The sequence below is a fragment of the Melospiza melodia genome, chromosome 3, assembly GCF_035770615.1.
Source record: "Melospiza melodia melodia isolate bMelMel2 chromosome 3, bMelMel2.pri, whole genome shotgun sequence".
In the NCBI taxonomy this organism is placed as follows: domain Eukaryota; kingdom Metazoa; phylum Chordata; class Aves; order Passeriformes; family Passerellidae; genus Melospiza; species Melospiza melodia.
The window spans coordinates 35,538,759-35,561,037 of NC_086196.1; the positions used below are offsets into that span (position 1 = coordinate 35,538,759).

Below are 22,279 nucleotides of genomic sequence, written 5' to 3' on the forward strand. Positions count from 1 at the left end.
ATGTTTCTCTACAGTGATTTAACAGAAAAATACTTAGTTGTCACAGAAGTAAAACAAATAATAGAGATCTTTGTATTTAATTATGGTTTGCAGACAGTGCTATCATTTAAAGACAGTTTTTTTTTTCCTACTGGGCTAATTTTCAAAGGTGCTGAAGACTAATAGGCCTCAGTGAACTCAGTCTGCTCTTATCTGCATGAATAATTTATCAGCCTGTAGTTCCCACATACAGCCCTGCTTAGATACTCGGTTAAAAGCTTTCCTTAAAACTTTAATGGGGGGATCAACAGGTGATGTGTAAACTGTAGCACTAGATCTTATCTTGAGCTGACATACCATTAAATACAAATACCTGAAAAGGCATGCCCTAAACAACAACCTTTTCTGTGTTCTGTAATTAAATGCTGTAAATAACTTTGTGGTGCTTCTGAGACTTAATAATATAAATTTATAATTTCTCTTCAGAATACTTCAAAACCTTTTGAAGTTCCAAAAACTAAGCTTCCATTTAGGAAAAGAAAGTTGCTTGTATATTCTTTTAACATCTGTCAGTGCTTCTGAAAGTAATTTTATTCTAATTTTATGCATTTGACTCATCTTCTGTCCACTCTTTGATCTCTATTTTTCTTTACTTTGGAGCACAATAGATATTTGGAGAAATTCTATTTCATAATGTTCATGTTATTGTAAGATTACAGTCTTAATAAATCAAGATCATCTAGGTATGTATCCCAGTGAGTGTACGCCCTCATAATATTACAAGCACATTCAAATTTTAATAGATGCTGTAAAAATGTTGCCACGCAAGATGCACTCTTGCATGCTTTAATAATTAATAATTAATCGTTAGAGCTTTAAAAAACATATTTTCATGTCTTTTAACAAAGTAGTAATAAATCTAGTTGGGAAATCTAATTTGTGCTGAAAGCTGTGCCTTAGGAAACCTTAGCAACTAGTTTTCCTGGGGTCTTGGCACATCTATTTAGCTTCTTTTTCACATTATGGTTTTATTTAAGACAGAATTGATCTGTTTTAGTCTTAACAAATGTCTTGCCAGCAGGAATCAGGGTACATTTTTTGCTCACTCTTTGAAGTGCCCACATTTGTCTATTCCACTGACTGGAAATAGCATAGTGTACCAGAACAGCCCTGGAATCCTCCTGGAAAGGACTCCTTTTTCCAAGGTGTTGGCTGCTCATAATGTCAGCACATCAGGTATTTGGCCCTGTCCTTGAATGTGCTTGTGAAATATCTGTTACTAACTCCAACCTCTAACCTTTTTAGTTTTATAAAATTTTTGAGCATGAATTGCAGCTTTCTTGTTTCAAATGAAAGGCACACATCTGAAAAAGCCAGGCTGGAATGGTTTGCTTTTCCCATGAAGGAGCTGCAAGGTCTGTTTTCTGACCTGCCTCATGTCAAGCATGGATATGCAGCAGCAGTAGCTCTCCACCTGTTTAATACATCATAAACTCTGTGTGGGAGCAAATCTCAGTCACATTTAGCTAAGGTGGGGGTTTATAGTGAGAATATAATTCTATGATTTTAACTGTCTTTCTACTCTTTTTCTAAAGGAGCAGTAGCGTGCAATTATAAGTCCAACCTAGGGGTCACCAGAAACATTGAGTCGTTTTTGGCATGATTAGGAGCAGGTATAACTGGGATGAATATTTTTAATTTTTAATAGCTTTTAAGAAGCTACTAATATTTGATTTATTTCTCAAGGTCTCTGAAATATGTAAAGAAAATGTGACACTAAAAGACCAGGTTGCTGCTCTTCAAGAAGCTGTGAATGTCCATGAGATGGAGTCTAAAGCAAACAGAGAAACTATCATGAGACTGGTTTCAGAAGTGGCCAAGGAGCAGAAAAAGGCAGCAGGATACTACCAAGACATGGAAAAACTTAGTAAGGTACATAATTGCATGGCATTTATGCTTGTCTGGTTTTCAAATATTTTCTTAAAATTTCAAATTAATTTTCAATAGGAATTGCATGAGAAAAATTATGTTGATTAGAGTCTTTCCTAAAAAGGACATTTTTCTAAGGTTATTTTCAACTTTTTGAAAGTGAGATATGAAGATTAAACAATGACATTTTGTAAAGTAGATCTGAGGTAGATTTGATGGCTTTCAATGCTCTTTGCAAATTTCTGTTTTTGCTGTCTTCTTAGTGTTGTAACCTTTGTACTTGCACAAACATGTAAATAAATTAATGTGTATATTGTTAATATCTCAGGCACAAGTATGAAGTGGTGAAAAATGCTTTTTAAAATAATTTTGATTTCATACTGCAAGTCCTCTGAGAATTTTTTTACTCAATTTTACAAAAATTCTAATGAGAAATTAAAAGGAATTGATTGGACACTATTCTTTCTCTTAAAGCACTGGCAGGTTAAGTGTCTTGGCTTCCATACACCCTAGATTATCTTTTCACTGCATTATAAATTTGTATTTCATAACCATTGACTCACAGCCCAAAAGTTGTAGCAATAGAATGGCTCTTGCAGGAAAGCAAGAAGTTTCACTGTTGGGGAGCCTTAGAGGAAATCTGTGCAGCAGGAAGGGTGGTCAGATGAGAAATGTAAGTTAAGTTGTAGGTCAGGTATTCCAATTTCACCTAGCTGTGATTTGTGAAGGAAAAGGATGTGATTTAAGGATTGAATTGCTCCAGGAGCACCCCCCATTAAGAGTTCATATATTTCAAAGGATGGATGAGCAAAGTGCATTTCTGTAGCAATTTTCCTTATTGCTCTGCACTTTGGGTGATGTCTATGGAAAGGAAACAGTTTAGTGAAGCCAGAATGAAGATTTCCTGCAGGTGAAACAGTGCAGTTAAAGCTGATGGCCAGAATGTGAGAAAATAAGAAACTCAGACCGCCAAATACGTAGCTGAACTGTGTGTGATTGAGTTTGTAGGAATTTTTAACATAAAGACAACCTCGTGCAAGTGAGTTTTCCAAAGTAGTACAGCATTTTCCCCACCCCTGGCATTCCTCTCTTCCTGAAGAAGAGACACCCACCATGCACTTTGAAGGATATAGTGTTCTGATCTGGTTGTTAGCAAAATACTTAGGAGATGAGAAATAGCTGGCAGCCTGCTCTGGGAAAGAAAGAATTTGTGCGGAAGATAAATGTAAGTACCACAAGGGTAATAAATTTTTATTACCGCTGAAAATAGTTCTTACCAAGCTGTGTACAATTTTCTAAGACTCAATGGAACAGAGAGAGAGCCTGCACCAAAAATTTAAATAGGTCCTTTTTGCGAACATTTTGTTTTCATGCTTCACCTCAAACACAGGTATGTGAGGAAGAACAGAGTGTAGTTTTCTCAGTAAACCAGAATGAGGAGATGTTTTAAATCAAGATCAGGGCTCCATTTGTGGCTTGTTTTTCAAGTTTACTCTGACTCCCAAAACATTTACCAAGTTGAGCTGTTTTCTGAAAAATATTTTCCTATCGTTATTTTGCATGTGCCAAATACATAATTTATTTAACCAATTTTACAGAAATATCTTTCTAAATTATTAGTGTTGCCTTTCAAAAGCATTGCCTTTGAAAAGCCCCATCTGCATAGAGGCTGCAGATTCCTCCAGTGCAATTTCAGTTTAGCAACTCAGATTTTCAGACACTGAGTAGATCTGTTGAAAAGGTTTTGCATTCACAAAATCGTATGAAGAAGGTCAGTATTGAAAAAGAAAGGAAAAAACAAAAAATGCTTTAAGTCCTCTCATGTGAAGTGTGGGATCCCCTGTTCCCTTGATGGGTGTGAGGCTTGGTTACAGGAGGGACACCAGTGGCGTAAGCCAGTCTGACTTCACCGTGTACCTCATTCTGCACAGTTTCAGCACATGCACGGAGCTGCATGTGCTGTGACATGTTCCCCCGTCAAGGGGAGAAGCAGAAATCCATACTGCTCTGTGCCAGAAGACTCATACTTGGCTGTGTGGTTCTGGGCTGGTTTTGGACTTAATTAATGGAATTGCCTGTAGCTGAATTTACCCAGCAAAGGCTGAGTACAAGAGACTTGCCTGTGTGTACCAACAGCTCTCAGGATCAAACATTTTGGCCATCTTCAGCATTTCGCCCAATTTTCTCCTAGAATTCTTCCTAAGTGTATAGAGATCATCACACTGTTCTGTCAGTCATCTCCACCAAGATCTGGTCACCACACTGTTCCCTGCCACCCCTCTGAATAATTGCCTGTTTTAATTGCCAGGTAGTTCTCCACTCCCATTCCTTAGGAATTCTGTGAATTCCTTCTCTTGATCAGGTGCTTTTTTTTTTTTTTTTTTAATGCCCCAGGAAGAAGTAGCTGCCTGTATTCAAAAATTCTTACTGACTAAAATGAAATCCAGTTAATTACATTTGGAGGTTAATATATTTAAAGTATTCTTTAGCACGTTTAATACTTGAGTATTTGTTGCAGTTAGCTGGTCTTCATTTGAGGAACATTAACAAGTGAACAATTATTTTATCTGTTCCCCTCTCAGTCTCCATGCATGACAATATCAAGCAGCAAAGAGTAAAAGCCAATAATTCCTGAAGCTAATGGAAGTAAAAAAAAAACAATTCAAGAAGCTGTTTTTTTCCTAATCCATTATTTTTATTTATTTCTGAATGTATTCTTCTATTTCTTTCTGAATTTCTCATGCTTCTGATAGAATATTGCAAGATTTTGCTTCTGGAAATCTGTAAATATTGTGCATACCTTTAGTATGGCTGCATGGGATGTCAAATTTGCATTTGATGAAAAACAACTTTTAAATCCTGCCCAGATTTCTAGACTGAGGATCAGAATACCCAAACTTTCTTTCTGTATTTCCAGAGAGTGATCCCTGATTATGCTAATCATAATTAGAGAGTTATAACATTCTTTGATAGTGTCTATAGGTCCTCTAAAATATCTTACTTGCTGTGAGCAAGTTTCTTTTTAATATTTAATATTTATTAATATTTAATATTTAATAAATTCCTCTATGCTATTTACCTAAGATATAGAAGAGGATGCATATATTCTTCCAGATTAACTTAAATACAGCATTGCCACAGATGAACCACAAGAACTAGTAAACTTTCTTGTTCTTTTTCACATCTTTGCTGATGGTTCAACCTGGAAATATTTGTGATTTCCCTCTGAAGTGTTATTTTAAACATTTGTTTTGCAAAGATGTGCACTGTGCAAAAGCATTAAAGAACATACTTGAAATGTATGCAAGCAATTTTAATTAATACAAATGTATCTGCATGTACTACTGATGCAAAATTAACCAAGAAAATACTCTTCAGTATTCAATATTGGCTTATATTGTTATGTTAATTAAAAAAATAGATCTAAGTAGTTTCTAATCAATATAAACGTATTAAAATAAATCTATTTTATGAAAAGAGTTAATTAAAATATGAAAACCTTATTTAAGGACTTTGTTTGAAGTTGAGAAACATGGCTACATTTTGAATATACCCAAATACTTAGATTGTAGGAGAGACAGCCAAATGATTTTAGGTTTTTCTTGTCCAAACAGATATATACAGGAATGAGTTTCTCAGAACCTGGATATTTTTTTTTTTGTTTTTGTTTTTGTTTATAAGATGCCATTAAGAAAATATTAGAGGCAGGTTTCAGCAGGCATCACAGATATTTCCAGATTGAATCACTTGAGAAGACAGGAGATAAGAGCAAACTAGTTTGCAATCCTAATGGTACAACTGTAGTAACTGGAGGTGCAGCTGGTGTAAGAATTGATCTGGAAAATACCTCCATTCTTTTAATACCTTATTATTACTGTTAATGTAATCTGGGCTCTTTTTTGTATATGTATACGTAGTTGAATTTAGTCTGTTGAGAGCATGCTGCTGATTGGGGTGTCAGTATTAATAGAATCATGGAATTATTTAGGTTGGAAAGGACCTGTAAGTTCATGGAGTGCAACAGTTAACCCAGCACTGCCAAACCCGCCACTAAACCATGTCCCTAAGTATCCTGTATACAGTATCCTGCATCCTAATATCCTCTATATCCCTAAGTATGTCTCCAAGGGTGGTGACTCCACCACTTACTTCCCTGGGCAGCCTGTTCCAGTGCTTCATAATCCTTCTTATGAAGAATATTTTCCTAATATCCAATCTAAACCTCCCCTGGCCACAATTCAGGGCCATTTCCTATGTTTCTTAACTGGGAGAAGAGATTGACCCCCACCTGGCTCCAGCCTCCTTCCAGGCAGTTGTAGAGAGTGATAGGGTCTCCCTTGAGCCTCCTCCAGTTCAAACACCCTCGGCTTCTCCAGGTCCTCCTCGCAGACTTGTGCTCCAGACCTTTCACCGGCTCTGTTGTCCATCTCTGGACACCAGAGCACCTCAATGTCCTTCCTGAACTGAGGGGCCCAGAACTGATCACAGGATTTGAGGCGCAGCCTCACCGGTGCCGAGTACAGGGGGACAATCCCTGCCCTGCTCCTGCTGGCCACACCATTGCTGATCCAGGCCAGGATGCCATCGGCCTTCTTGGCCACCTGGGCACAGCTGGCTCATGCTCAGCTGCTGTCAACCAGCACCCCCAGGTCCTTTTCTGCCAGGCAGTTTCCCAGCCACAGTTTGGTGGCTTGTACTTCTTTATTTTAGACTTTGATCTTTTTAATAAACTATGTTTGTTTTCAGATGTTCGCAATTTAACAAGATGGTGATTAGGGAAGCTCCCTGGTACTGGCAAACCATTTTAGCAGTTCTGCCTTTCTGAAAGGAAAAATACACACTGCTGAAAACTGTAATTGAAATAAATGACTCTTTATTCTTTGCTGTAATTACCATAATGTAGTTCTGAGCACAGGTGGGAATTTTCTATTAATAGGACATGTCTAGAATAAAAAAGAGAAATTGGCAAGGAATCAGGCCAACGTTTGTTTCTAAAACAATTCTAAAATTACTTCAGAAATGGGAAATAGCAAACAGTTTCCTAAATGTCAGGGGTTGTTTTTATTTATGTTTTTGCATGTTTGCATTTTTGCTGCTATTAAAAATTTTAGTGTCATATTTTTATATTTTATTTTCTAAAAGTGTCCTGCAAACTCCTTTTTTTTTGGCTACCCTCCCTGCTGATCTACAGAAATGCTCCCAGATTTAACTGTTTGATTAGTAGGTATTCTGTTAAGACAAATGACATGCTATGCTCCACAGCAAGCACACACAGACCCTTGAGTAATCACCATATTCGTAACTGCTCTGGGAACAGTTCTCTAAGTCCAGTGTGCATGACCTTAACTCATATCAGTCCACTTACTGAGCCTCTACTTATCACTGAGATCTCCAGAGATTCCAGTCCCTCTCTGTAAATATTCCATCCTCTGGAGTAATTTTGTCGTGTGTGGAATAATATTCTTTCCCATTTGTTCTTCCCAATCAATAAATGCCCTGAGAAATGAAGACCTGGTCTTTGCTGTACTTTTAGTTGGTCTTGCTGCAAATATTTTTCCTGTATATGTGTGTGTAAGAACTCTTAATATTGGTATTGTGGGGAAAGGAGAGACTTTATTTTTTATGTTTACATGGTTATTTTTCTTTATTTTTTCTGTCATAATTTGTTTTTGTGTCATGGGTCAGGATGCACAATTCTTTCTGTCTGCTCTGACCTGTTAGGTCAATATTTATATACAAATTGTATAGAAAGATATGCACTGGCTATATTTTATTCCTTCCCAACCAAGCCTTGGTTTGTCTGGTCCCTCACTTCTCATTTCTGTGAATAAATAATCTCAGGAATCTCTGTCACATGAACTTTTTGTCAGATAAACTGATCTCAGAGATCAGCTCTTATCACCGTGTTCAGGGATTGTGTCTATGGTTTTGGTTGTGTCTGTGGTTGAATTGTCAGGCAGTTGGAGTTGACCATCACTGCAGATCCCTTCCAACTGAAATATTCTATTCTATCCCATCCTTTCCCCTCTCAGTTGTAGTACTTTGGCTTTATTTGTGATGCATCGTTTTCACTCCTTGTTTTTCAGGCCATATTGTCTGGATGGAAAAGCAAGATTTCAATAGTTTTACCAAAAAAATTTGGTTTTATTCACCTGAAAATTTTATTTATGTATTCCTTTTTGCAAACCAATATAAGAGGTTAGTCATTAGTGTGATTACAGCAGGCAAGGTTTTCATCAATTTCAGTGGCAGTTCCCCTATGAGACCCTGATGTTGAGCAAATATGGGGAATGTGGGTCCTAGTTTCTCTGTCTGCAGTACCTGCTCCTGAGTTATTCCTTAATTTGTGTCTTGTGGAGAGGGTTTATAACTGATTCTAAAATTCTTGTTTAATTTTTCATGCGCTTTAGGATCTTGACAGTGCTATAATAAAGAAGCAGAGTTTAGAGATGGAGATCAGAAACCTCCAAGAGAAACTGACTGTTAAGCAGAAAGCTTTGGACACCTCAAAGCAGGAGCTGCACAATCTGAAGAAATCTTGCAGTGAGTTAGATGCAAGCTTGAAGAGTAGCAGAGAAGAGGCCAGGTCTGCTCAGAGCTCTTTAGAAGCTTTTAAAGAAGAAATTGCTACCCTGCTCAGCTGTGAATCTGCAATAATTAAACCTTCTGGGAACGCCCTTTTGGAGAGGATCCAAGAAATAAATTGCAAAGAGAAGAATAACGAAATAGTAAGTCAGCAACGACTGCACTTGCCCAATGTGTGTATTTATTCTCTTTGGGTTCTCTTTAATTTTATTCATCTGGTAGAGTATTGGTTCTTTCTGCTTGGGTTTTGGAATTACAGAAAACATTAATTTTGCTGTCTATTGATTTAAGTTAAGAGGGGAAAAGCATTAATGTTTTACTAAACAAGAAGAGTTCAGAAATTAAATTAATAATAGATGATGTTAAGAAGAAAAGACTTGGAATGGTCTTTCAGTTACAACATTGAAATTTGGTTTCTGTGCCAGCAGACATGAAAAGTGGCTATTTGGTTGCTATGATTTAATAAAACCTGTGAACAAGTATGGATTTGCTGCTACAATGGTGACTTCAAGAACTGACTTCTTTCTCAAAGCAGATATAATTGATGAGTTGCCACAGGCAACTTCTTTCCCTCCAATCCTCAAAACCTGCACCTAAAAATAAAGATGTGTTTTTACACTTACATCTAAGCATTATTCAGCATCCAAGAAGGCAAAAGGAGGACTCTGGCTTGAGGCATTTGGGCTGGTGGTTTGCAAAGGTGCGTTTGAATGTATAGATGGAGAAGGGACAGCTCAGGGGAAAAGTGAATCAGAATGCCAGGAAAAACCAACTTTAATATTCTTGCTAGATTTTGAAATTCTAGCATCTCCTGCTGATGTGAGCAGCAAATGGTTTTGTATTCTGTCCAAGGCTGGAAATAGTTCTTGAAAATATCCTCTGCATTTTGGTGAGGTACTTAAAAACAAAACCAAAAACAACCCAACAAAAACCCATGCCATTGCCCTTCTTGCCTACCTGGGCACATTGTTGGCTCAGTTTCAGCCAGCTCTTCACACATCCTTTTCCACCACGCAGCTTCCCAGCCCCTCTGCCCAGCCTGCAGCAATGTTGTGACCCAAGGGCAGGACCTGGCACTTGGAACTGGCGCTTTGCCTTGTTGAACTTCACACACTGGCATCAGCCCATTGATCCAGCCTGCCCAGATCCCTCTGCAGACCTCCCTACCCTCCTGCAGATCCACACTCAGACCCTGCTTTGTGTCACATGTAAAATTGTTGCAGTCTGAAATTATCCTGTAGCCACATTGAAACAAAAAGTAGGATTTTTATTTTGCAGGTTGACTGATCAAGCTGCATTAGTCCTAGGAATGAGAAGTTGTGGAGGTCAGAACTGAAGGACCAAAAATGCAGCCTTTGTAAAATGATGGATTAGGCATGGGTGGGTAACAAGGCTGCAACGTTGTTTTAGGAAATGCCTACCTTGTGGATTGTCCCTAAGCCAAGGATGAAAGTTACATCATGATGCCCCAGGATGATAAAATGACAGCTTCTGCTCTGCTTCTGTGGTGTAGTCCTTCACTTTCTCATGTTTAGGGATCTTTGAAGTCTCTAAAACCCCCTCTGCAACCTGATAAAGGGGCTGTAGGCTCCCTGGCAGTAGCACCTCTGTGGTTACTGAAATTCTTGTTCCTGCTGGATGATGTGAAATGCAAAATAGCATAAAATATGTTTGTGGGTTCTTGCAGATTTATTATTGTTTAGTGTTGTCTACTGCATAAGCATCAGTAATTTCAGTGGTTTTAGGCAAGTTGGGGCAAACTGTTTGTGTTTAATTGCAGTTTGAGTTGGAAACCTTTCAGTGCCATTAAAATTAATGAGAGCTCTGTGTACTTACTGTTAATTTTATTAACAGGAACCAACAAGATGTTTAAGAGGCTGCTTGGAGATTAGTGTCTGAACACTGAGTTTCAAATGCACTATAGTTAACTATGTAACCAAATAATTATATGACAATAAGAAGAATACAGAGGGAAACAAGCAACTTGGTGTATAGAACTGCCTTTCAGTATTTGGCAGTGGCATAACCAGATGCTTTAAAGTATTTAATTTATGAATGGTTTACAATTTAATATCCATTACATTATATGCAGGTGTTGTAAAGTTAACAATGAAGAATTAGAAATTTTTTCAAAATGGTTCTAATTGCTCGTTTTGAGATTTTATCCTTTTATCCTTGGGCTCTGGCTAGATTACAGAAATTATTATTACTAATATTTTTTAAAGCACAATCTTTTGAACACTGCTTAACAGTTACCTGTTGGGAAACACTCCTCTGAGACTTAATTATCCATATCTACATTCTCCCCTACATGCTGCATGTATTTTCTCAATAACCTAAATGCTTTTTCTAATCAACTCCTCAATAGAATAGTGATTTTTTTGGCCTATTTCAAGGAATGATAGCTGACTACCAGGCATTGCTGCTGTGCCCACATCTTTGGAAATTTTGTGTCTGAATTATTTTGTATTGATTTTTTAATACAAAGTAATTGTACTTGATTGATATTATTTATAGTATCTGCTGTTCATTTTTGGGTTGTCTCCACTTCTACAATTTTTTGCTGGTGGTTACAGATTTTTCTTTTTGACTTTTTAAAGGCATATATTTTTAATAATTTAATTTATCTTTCATATCCTTCTAGCATTTCCCACCTAACGCCATATGCTTTGTTGTTTTGCTTGCTCCCTAGATGGTATCTCAGCTTGAAACGCAATTAGCTAAATTGACTAAAGCTTTGGAAAATCAGACCAGATTGTACCATGAAGCCCTGGAGAGGAGCAGGAAAGCTGAAAAATGTTCTGAGAATTTCCACGATCAACTGAAGCACTTGGAAGAGGAATTATTAAATGGAGACCTGATGCAAGATGGTTGGAAGCTTGAGAAACAAAAAGTAGTTGCACACATTATTTACTTTTGAATGGAAATCACTAAAGGCAGAGGCACAGCTCATTGTATTGCTTTGGTCTACTGGAGCAGTGCAAGTAATGTGAAACAGCAAAATCAGACATGATGTAGGGAGTAATAATACCTTTTCTTTGACCAACAATTGGAAGAAATAGCTAAGCTTTTGAGTTCATTACTGTGAAACGAAACAAACAAAAAACCTCGACTCCCCCCCGCCCCAGAAAAAACCCAAACAAATCCACTAAGCAAAAAAACCCCCCAAAACTAAACTAAACCCCAAAACCAGTTTAAAAGAAGTCCCTGTCAATACCCCATCAGAAGTCCTTCAATTATTCTTTGATCTCAAAATTTCTCTCATCTTTATATCTTTCTCTAAAACATAATATGATCTGCAATCTCTCAAGATCTTGTCTTGTGTCTTTGATTCTTTTATATTATTAGGCAATTATGACTACTAGTTTTTTTTTTTTTCTAATTGTATGAATGAACACACTGTTAGCCTATAACTCATTCACATACCAAAGAGTTTGAAAAATGACATATTACCTGGAAAGCCAAACACTACAGCTATGAAAAGCAAAGTTGCAGCATGTTGCCAGGCCAGGATTAGTGCTAAGAAGAAGCAACAGTTTTGTCCTATTTGTTTTGTCTTAGACTATGATAAAATAACTTTTTTGAATGAGGCATCCATCACATTGGGAGAAAATTAGAAAAAGGAGCTGTTCCTTCTGCTCTGTTTCCTTTGTGAATAACATGTGGCCCTAGATTCTTAAATTATTCTCTACATGTTGCTGCAATGATTTTTTTTGCAATTTTTTTCCTGTCAATGAATAACTGCAATGCTTTTCTCTGCTGCTGCTGTTTTTAGTTATTTGAATCAGAAATATCATGAAACAAAAAGGTATTCTTGGTAATGAACAAATGGTGAAACTGTTTTGATGGTGTTTTGGTTTTTTTTTCTTTTTATTTATTTTGTTGGTTCTGTGCTAAGATAATGGTTTACACCAGAAGTAGGAAGAGACAAAGGGAAACAGTTCTTAGTGAGGAGGGTTTTGGATTTTGCAAGAGAAGCTAATTGAGAGCAAGAGACTAAAGCAATTTTTAAAGAGCAGGATGAAAGAAGGAAAAATTGGATTAAATGCTATTAGATATCTGTATGTGTTCACATCAGTAAACCAGATGGAGATGCAATTAAAATAACCTTAAAAGCAATTTGTAAACCAGTAACTTATCTCTTACTGTTCCAAAGAAGGGCTGAAGGCTGAGGGTGTTAACATTCCTGTGTCTCCTCAGACTACATCGTATGTCATTCATGGCACCACTGGTCCCAGTTCTCTCTGTTTGAGAGCTGACAGTGTGGGGCAGTCCCAGCACTTGCAGCATTACTTGGGACACAGCTGCCCATTCTAACTTCTCCCTGCCCATGCATGGCCGTGTAAAACAACAGAGCTCCAGACAGGAACTGGAGCCAGAAGCAGGGCCTACCCATTGCTGCAGAGAAGCAAAACCCAATTTTTCTTGCTAAGAAGATAAATACAGTAGATCTAGGGTTTTATGGACGAAGTAAGTGCTGACTAAGAAAAGGACATATGGAGAATTTGCAGTTGTGTCAGGAGCGTGCCCAATTACACCCTTTCAGTATATTATTTCTTGTAGTGTACTTGTACATATTGTTGGCTGCCGCTATAGTGGGGATTGCTTTTAAATTGTACTTCATGACTTTGAATGAAATTTTATTATTCTTCTGCCCGCTTTCCCACATCTTAGTATATGAAATTTCTGGAGCAACTTAATGAGAAGATGAAGCTGGACAGTCTAGCAGCAGAGGTTGGATTTGATATGGCCATGGATGTGATTCTGGCCCGGGTGGAGCAGCTGGTGAAACTGGAAGGGGATGCAGTGGTTGAGAACAAGACTGTGGCATACAGCCTTAGAAGGAAGGTATACAAAAAGACATACCATTCAAAGATAAACATATGGCTGTGTCTCTGTAATGGCTTGCTAGAGGCAGCAGACTGTATATGTGCAAGGAGTTTCTAAGATATCCTTGACATAAAAAGAAGATAGTGAATGTTTGCAAACTGTGCAAAAAGGCTGCATATTGAAATAACTAAGCCTGCCAGTCAGTTGAACATGATACTGCTTTTCACAACTTCTTAAGAAAAAACTATGAAGTTATGGATGTTTATATCTGTATATTTGTCTACTTTTTAATACGCATTTATAGTTCAGTAAACAACTGCCAGTAATATTTAAATTTAAAGGGATCTGCCAAGGAGGGAGGCACATTACACAAACTTCTCTAGAAACTAGTAGGGTCTTGGTTGTACTTCACCAAGAGTTACAATGTTTCCAACAAGAACTGTTCCTTCATTCAGTTGTTCCTATAGGAACAAGTCTGTTCAAATTTGGTCAAACAAGTCTCTGTCATCCTGTTACGACATAGGAAAATCTTTTGGGTTTAGACTTGTCAGACTGGTATAGAGCTGGGAATTGGGTTTGTTTGAGGTTTAAAACAATAGAGAAGCACAATGAATTGGTAATACAAGGAGTATCAAGTGAGGGTATATATGTTCATACTTCCTCACAAAGTTTTCAAGAGAGGAAAAAGAGCTCAGGTTATAAATGCAACATGAGGATTAAATTTGTGATTATGTAGTACCACGGTCTCTCACATTTATTTTTTCAAATGTCCTTGTGTTTGGAAATCAAGTTGAAGGCTCAGAAAGAAAAGCTAGAAAGCAGAGAGCTGCACATGAACCTTCTGCGGCAGAAAATAACCCAGCTGGAAGAAGAGAGGCAAGTAAGGGCTGCCTTAGCTGTGGAAAGGGATGAGGCCAATCTCACTGTCAGAAAGTTACATAAGATGATCGAGAGGCTACAGAAGCAGCTTGATCTGGCAAGGGAAGCAAATACTGATCTCAAAGCCAAGCTGTCTGAAACCAGCGAACTTAAGGTGAGTTAAAAGATTACATTTGTACTTCTGTCCATTTTTCTATTCCAGTTGGATACAGCTGGACTTAATTTAAAATAAATGTGTGCATGGAGAACTGCTTAAATCTAGGTGGCAAAACCAAATATAATACTACAATATTTTGAGTATTTTGCATTTTGTCTTGATATGCTAAGTAGCATCTGCAAAGCAAAATGTAAATTTTTGGGCTATTTTTACCAGCAGAACATTTGACAACTCTTTTTAGTACTCTTTTTCCAGGAAAGAGAGTGAACCTTCACTGTGGATTTTCTTTTCTGTCCAGATACCTCTCTTCACAAAACCTGTGGAGAATTAACTGTCTTTGAAGGAAAAATATTTTTGTTAATTGTGTTGAAATAGGCCTGTCTCCTTAAATAACTTTTCAGTTCACATGTACATGTGATGATTTAATGAAGAACCCAAAAGAAACCACACTAAAGTGGTTATTTGTGATCACTACTGATATTTTTATTGTTTGCTCAAGTTAGATAAAAAAGTATGACAAATTTAAAACTTCCTTATCTTATGGCAGATCAAAACTTTGGAGCAGAACAGAACGATAGAAGAACTCAATAAGTCTCAAGACAAATTGGAAAGAATGAAAGAAAAAGCTGAGAAACAACTTAGATCTGCCAAATCAGAACTTCTTTTAAAGGAGCGTAAAGCTACTGAAGATAAAGAAAAAAACAAAAATATGTTAGAAGCAGTTACCAGTGAGATGAAGGTGCTTAAAACAACCCTTGCAGAACTTGCAAAAAGAGAGAGACAGGTGGGTGTAGAGGTATTTGACAAGTGCTAGGTGTTCCTTAGAGTGTAGGAAAATGGTATATCTGGAGCAGCTATCCACTGTGCTTCAAAGTGTTCCAAACATTGTCAAACAAGGAAATTTTAGCTCACTTGTGAGCCACAGTGACAGTTGTGATTGCAAAGCTCTTCTGCAAGTTTTACAAGAGAATAATAAATGCAGGCATTATTTTCTTTGCTCATCACAAAATATTACATCACCTTTTACAGAAGTATTAAAATGCTGTAAAATCCTAGCATCTTTCTTAAGGTACGTCTTTTCCCAAATATCTTAGGTATAGAATTCACCAACTTCTCATCTGTTTCCTTTTGTTTCTCACACACTGCTCTCTTGCACTTTCTCCTTGCCAGTTGTAAGAGATTCAACCAGACTAAGTGATAGGATGAAAGGAAGGAGCTCCAAGGTGTGCTGGGGAGGGGAGGGAGTTTATACTGGATATTAGGCAAAATTTATTCACTGACAGCGTAGTCGGGCGTTGGAACAAGCTGCCCAGGGTGCGGTTGAGTCATCAGTCCTAAAGGTGTTTAAAAGACACCTAGACAGGGTTTAGTGATGGACTTGGCACTGCAGGTTAGGAGTTGGATTTGATAGTCTAAAGGTCCTTTCCAACCTAAATGATTCAAAGAGCCTGTGTTACTGTGTAACTGTGTATAGACCATAAATTCAAAGACGGATGGAAAATACAAGAAACACCTAGAACTTTATTAGATTCCCAGCTAAAAACTTTATGGCATATCTTGGCCTTATCAATGACTCTGGATGAAATTTAAGAATGCTATTTCAGAAAATTAGTCTAGGAAAATATTTTTTAAATTTACATGGAGAGAAGACCAACAACCTGGGAATCTTTTTTTTCCCCTGGAAATCTTTAATGCTGTTTTGTTTTGTAACAAAGGTTAGAAATTTGAAAGGAAGATTTAATTTCTTCATATATCTCATGAGGAAACAAAGCATCTGGCACAGAGTAGAAGATATTAATTATATGCAGTAAATTATTCCATGCAGTCATACATTGAGTATTGTGCTAAAAGCACAAATAAAAACGTTGACTTTTTACCATCTGAATCCAAGGGGTTTCAAAACACTTGAATATTGTTGCAATATTCTTTGGACTTTTCTTTTTGTTCTCTTTCTGTTGGAATAAGACCCCTTCTACTTTCTTGTAGCTACAGTTTGAAAATAAAATATAGCATCTGCTTTTAACTTCCTCAAACCCCAATATCTTGGGTTAATGCTCCAAGTTGCATTAATTTCCTTTTTTTTTAATTCTGATAATTTTACTCACTGAATGGAAGGTGCAAAGAAAATTTAGCAGGAGTGTTGTTGTCTGCAGCATACCTTTGTGTTTGAGTCTTTAGTACTGTTTATTTCTTTCCTTCATCTGAAGGCTGGATCTTTGCAGAGACCTGCCTTGATCTTTCAATGTAAAGTCTGTATGGAAACAAATTCCAGGTTTGCTGCCTCTTTATCCTGTCTGTGATCCAGATGTTTAAAAAAAAAATCTTTTGCTTCTGCTAAGGGAGCTTGTCTAGCACACTGGCAGACTCCTGCATCAGTGACCTCCTGAACTAGTGTAGAACATAATGTAATGTAATGTAATATAATATAATATAATATAATATAATATAATATAATATAATATAATATAATATAATATAATATAATATAATATAATATAATATAATATAATATAATATAATATAATATAATATAATATAATATAATATACGGGAACTTTGGGATTTTGGTATAACGTTGTTCCAACATTTGATCCAAGACATCTCACTGCCTTGGTAGTACAGGTAGTTGGGACTGAATTCTCAAATCACAGAATCATGGAATGGGTTGGATTAGAAGGGGCCCTAAAGATGATCTAGTTCCAACACACCTCCCATGGGCAGGGACAGCTCCCACAGGACCAGATTTTTCAAAACCCCATTCAGCCTGACCATGAACACTTCCAGGAATGGGATGCCACAAGTTCCCTGGGCAAACCTGTTCCAGTGCCTCACCACCCTCCCAGTAAAGAACTTCTTCCTAATCTAAATCTCTCCTCTTTTAGTTTAAAACCCTTCTCCCTTGTCCTATCCCTATATGCTTGTGTAAAGTGTTACTCTCCCATTTTTTCTTTTCTTTTTTTTTTTTTTTTTTTTTTTTTTATAAGCCCCCTAGAAGTCCTGGAAGGCTGTTATAAGGTCTCCCTGGAGCCCTCCCTTCTCCAGGCTGACAGGCTGAACAGCCCCCCAGCTCTATCAGCCTGACTTCATAGAAGAGGCTCTTCAGCCCTCTGATCATCTCTGTAGCTCTCCTTGGGAACTGTTCTAACAGGTCCATGTCTGTCTTGTGCTGAGGACCCCAGACCTCAACTCTGTTCTTTATTGGTTTCCATATTTGTGTTTCTGAATCGATGGTAGCTCCTCAGGGTTTGAAACAAACTGCCTTTGGCAAAGTCTTAGAAACTGAGTCCTTGTTTTCAGGAAAGCTGCAAACCCTTTTCCTCACAGAGTGAACTGCTTTAGAATTCTGCACAGTGTTCTTGGGGTTAGAGACATTTCAGAACTGTCCATCTTCTCCTTAACCTTAGCCCTTGGCAGGATTGGTGGAGTGAGGATGTTGCCACATCAGAACATGAGTCCAGTTTCTTAATGGTTCTGATGATTTTGTGGCATTTTGAGTCTCTTTCATGCTTGGGAATGGGGATCTTGGCATTCAAATAGAGAGCAAGAAAAGCATATTTCCTCAAATAGTAACATTTTCCTCTTTTATGTGTTGATAAGGAATATTAAGGCATTTGTCATTTTGGCTATGTAATTTATTGTCTGTTCAAGAGGCCTTGAAGTTTGATAATGATACATATTGTGAGTTGAGAAGAGTAAATCAGCAGTGATGACAGCCCCTTGTGGATGTGTATCCACTTGGAACTGCAGAGAGAAAGCTGATGTCTTTAATTAATTACTTTACCAAATACTATTCCTATGACATTTTTAGCAGCCATGCACAGAAGAAAAACAGGCATTTTCTTAATCTGCATCTTGAATTTGGGCTATATCCTGATTGAAATCTAAGTCAGACTGCAGTATGTGCCAAAAACTTCCACCTTTCTTCTAATCTCCTCCTTTCTTTTTTCTCAAGAAAGTGCAGGGTAGAGGGGAGAGGTGGCAGATGGTGGTCAAGGATAAGCAAAAACCTCTGCTCTGGGAAGTGCCCACCAGAGTTTCCAGTTTGTATGGTTTTTGGTCATCTGGGTTCAAGTAAAAGAGTGTTTTCCTCAGTTTTTGGAGTTCAGTCAGCAGGGAAGATATGCTTGTGAAAGATACTAAAGAAACACTTAAAAACTGTTTTGTGTTTGAGATACTTGACATCTCAGCTGTTTGTGTTTTGTGATTTGATGCATGCCTCAAAGTGCTGTTTCTGTCCTCTGCTGCTCTCTGTATTGAGCAACAGCTGAAATGCCTGTATTTAGCACTGATAACACAAGTGCTTGTGTTTGTACATATGCCTATATGTCCATGTTTTCCCTGACTTCTCCTTTGCTTCCCATTTGATTTATTCCTTTGTGTTTGCCCTCGCAGCTGGCAGATTTCCGAGAGGTGGTCTCGCGGATGCTGGGCCTCGACATTGCCAGCCTGGCTCTTCCCGACTATGAAATCATCTCACGCCTTGAAGGGCTGGTCCACTCCCATCTGCACCACTTCTTCCCCTGTGTCTGCCTCAGGGATGTGGCAAGGACCCCAGAGGAGCAGCAAAGAAACGTCCAGCTTCTTCACTGAACGGAGATGGAACAAAGTAAAATTCTCCGTTGGCTTCCTTACCTGTTGGACCTCCACAGAAAACAGATCCCCGTTTCTGGTCCCTACTCCAGGGTCACCAACCAGGGCTGATTTTTAGAACTTCAACGGAGAGACTGATTGGAATGGGTAGAGTCAAGCCAGCAGCCTGGAGATGGCAAACAAAAAATCCCTGGGCAGCTTACTACTTCAGTTATGAAAATGATAGGCAACACATCAACAATGCCCTCAAGTTACAGTGCAGAGGCGTTGGAGTCATGGGTCACCCAAGGTCAGCTCACAATTTTGAGAAGTTACTTCAGTGGCATTCCTTGTGTTTTACCTCTAGGTGACAAGGATGAAATCAAGCGGGGGTTGCTCTGCTGCTGTTCTTCTTGCCTCCTGGGACATCTCTGCATTTTTACACATAAGGGCTTTAGCTTCAAGATAATTGTCTGCAAGATAGAAGATTATCTTAATTTTGGAACAAGAGTGGTTTTTTTTCTTCTGTTGGTTGCTTTTGTCTGCTTGTATGGCAAAACAAAAAAAATAATTTTTGCAGCAAAGGCTTTCTCACAGTGTCCCGTCATGTGCCTCATATAAATATATTTGGTAAAATTGAGTGTTGGCCTTGGTCTTGATGTCTTGAAAAGTTTGCTTCCAGCTGCTGCATTCCTTGGGCAATTAATCCACAGTGGTAATTCTTCTGGGTTAATGAAAAATTATTTTAGAATTCTTGTTCACTACAGAAAATAGCTGAACTACTGAAGTGTTTATTTTCAGAGAAGGGTACAAAACTGATGATGAGGTGTACAAAACTACCTCTTAGTAGTAAAAACTGCTTTCTGAGTGTTGCTAAACATCATGATTTTAAAAAAATTAAATATAGACAATAAATCTGTTTTAATAGTACATTCAAACTTGATTCTGTGGTTTTAGTTTCTCTTCCCATTATATGTTTTGTATGGTTGTGTAGAACAGTAAAGATGACTTTCTTATTTTTGTCTTGACCATTTGTGGGCTTTCTACAGTATCTCAGCGAATGATGACCCACTCAGTAAAACTGAACACACTATTTTAAGAAAAATAACACTTTTTCAAGTAAGAGTGGTAATTTTGGTATCTGGCTGGGGACTTGAAACACGTTTTTATTTCATTGGCTTCTAAAGAATTGTTTCTCATTGACTTGCTGTAAAATAAAGAAATAAACACTCAAGCTTTTGTAAAATCAGTCATTTGAGAAGATAGAAATAAATCTTGTGTAAATTCTTATGCTCCTATGGCTAACTGGATTGAAAGAAATTTAATTTTTTGTTTTGCAATGTAACGTTGTTTTGGGGGAATGACTTCAAATGGAAAGAGAGCAGGTTTAGATTAGATATGAGAAAAAAATTCTTTTTTGTGTGGGTAGTGAGGCGCAGGTCGCATAGAGAACTTGTGGATGTTCCATCCCTGGAAGTGTTCAAGGCTGGATGGAATGTAATTTTTAAGCATGATATGTTGATTGGGTAATTAAAGGATGGAAAAGGATGCAAAAAGGATGCAGTAATTTTCTAATTCTTTGTGAGATAATACAAGTAGTTTCACTTTGTGTTTTATTGGTTTTATTGGCACTTTTTGATTTATTACTAAAGGACACAACACATTTTTTTCATCCACATTAATAAAAATCATACAAAACATGATTTACATGATTATTTTGAAAGTTAAGTAAATTGCATTACAAATTCAGGTCCATGCAGCCTAGATAATACATTCATAACATTAAGAAATAGTCTCTGAGAATGACAAATGTGAAGTAAGGTTGCATTGCAAAATGATTTCCTGATGTCTGCAATGAGACTTGAAGCCTTCTGTCAGGGCCGCGAGCCTCGTCCCCTGGCACCCTGTGACCAGCCCTGGCACCAGCAGTGGAGCTCCAGCCCCACAGAAGCCACCAGCATGGGTCTCTCATTATTTCAAAGGAGGCAGGTTTTCACATTCGCAGCAATGCCACAATAAGGAATAAAGGTTTTCAAATGTTTTGGTGTTTTTTTAGCCCAACAGATCTGCATTTTCTGAAGTATTAATGCTCACCATGTTCACAAAGGAATATGACGTATTATCTGACTACTAATATTCCCTGTATTTGCTTTACTTTTGGAAGAGCACTGACATATTTCTCCACTTGGCCAAAGAAAAATAAAAAAAAAAAAACAAATAAGACACAATTTGATTTGAACAAAGCTCAGGTGATTTTTGACCTATATAATTTAAGTAAGCCCTGAAATCACAGACTTTCACTTTTTTTTCTAAGGCTTGTTCCATACAGCACTGAAGTAAGTCTTTCTTTTGGGAGAAAAATAGAGAAATTCAAAGAGGTTTATGAATGTTTTGAACATTTGTTTCAAATGTTTTCTTCTTTTTAAAACAAGATGCATTCATGACAAGACAGGCATAGCAAATGTGTATTAAAGTTCTGTCAGCAGACACCCCTCTTCCCATAGATTATTTTTATTAGGTTTGTCTGTATTAAAAAAGGTGTGGGATTAAGAGTTTACTATCTGTTCATAATTACTCTTTTATTGTGGTAAAGTATATAAAATTCTTGATTTATCAACACAATGCATTCTGAAGTAGAAGTAATATATGTTAACTCACAGAGCAGTACAGCTACAGAACTACATTTATTTTCTCCAAATAACAGTTGAACTAACTCCAGTGAAGACAACTTTACTAAGTGTCCAGCCAAAACTCAACAAATTAAAATGTTGCAGTTGTAGATATTAAAGTGAAATTATTTACATGCCATAAACACTGTAAAAATAAAATCACAAAGCAGAAAGAAAAATGTGTTATAAGTGTGTTAAAGTACATGGAACTGAATTTTTGCCTATGCATCATATTATTGATAATACACTATTTGCAACACAGCAGAACCATGCATCAGAATATTAATGTAGTAGAACCATGGTTCCTCAATGAAATTAAGTGCAAAAGTATTCAAGTACTTGCTAAATTAGAATTAAGATGCATCAAGACAGATCATGTTAAATTACTCTTTGACTTCTGTTGCTCTGTAGTTTATTATTACAGAATAAAGCAGTTTGCTTTTTCACATTTTCAGTGTGTCATGCACAATTTCCTGCAGCTGTTCTGTTACTGGATTATTTTGCACATTATGATGGTGCAGGAGAAGGGAACTATGAATGACCCAAATCATAACAGATTTTAAGTTTAAAAATAGCAGATGAGTAATCAGGTACATTTCAAGAGAAAAAGTAATGTATTCTACCAAATTTTTCATGTGAAATCAAAGTATTTTGTAAGACTACAGGTTGTGACTTTTTCTTT

The 22,279-nt window shown here is 37.3% G+C and overlaps 1 protein-coding gene across 2 annotated transcripts in view; it reads left to right on the top strand.

Moving 5' to 3' along the window:
- The window catches only part of LOC134415668 (damage-control phosphatase ARMT1-like), a 48,873-nt gene extending 26,830 nt beyond the window's left edge, over positions 1-22,043 (top strand). For both annotated transcript variants that reach the window (XM_063151290.1, XM_063151288.1), the window contains 7 exons: positions 1,726-1,911; positions 8,319-8,636; positions 11,186-11,386; positions 13,168-13,341; positions 14,114-14,356; positions 14,907-15,143; positions 18,752-22,043. In XM_063151290.1, the coding sequence (XP_063007360.1) occupies positions 1,726-1,911; positions 8,319-8,636; positions 11,186-11,386; positions 13,168-13,341; positions 14,114-14,356; positions 14,907-15,143; positions 18,752-18,949 (1,557 nt within the window). In that variant the 3' untranslated portion in view covers positions 18,950-22,043. The remainder of the gene's footprint in view (positions 1-1,725; positions 1,912-8,318; positions 8,637-11,185; positions 11,387-13,167; positions 13,342-14,113; positions 14,357-14,906; positions 15,144-18,751) is intronic.
- Positions 22,044-22,279: the final 236 nt, after the last annotated feature.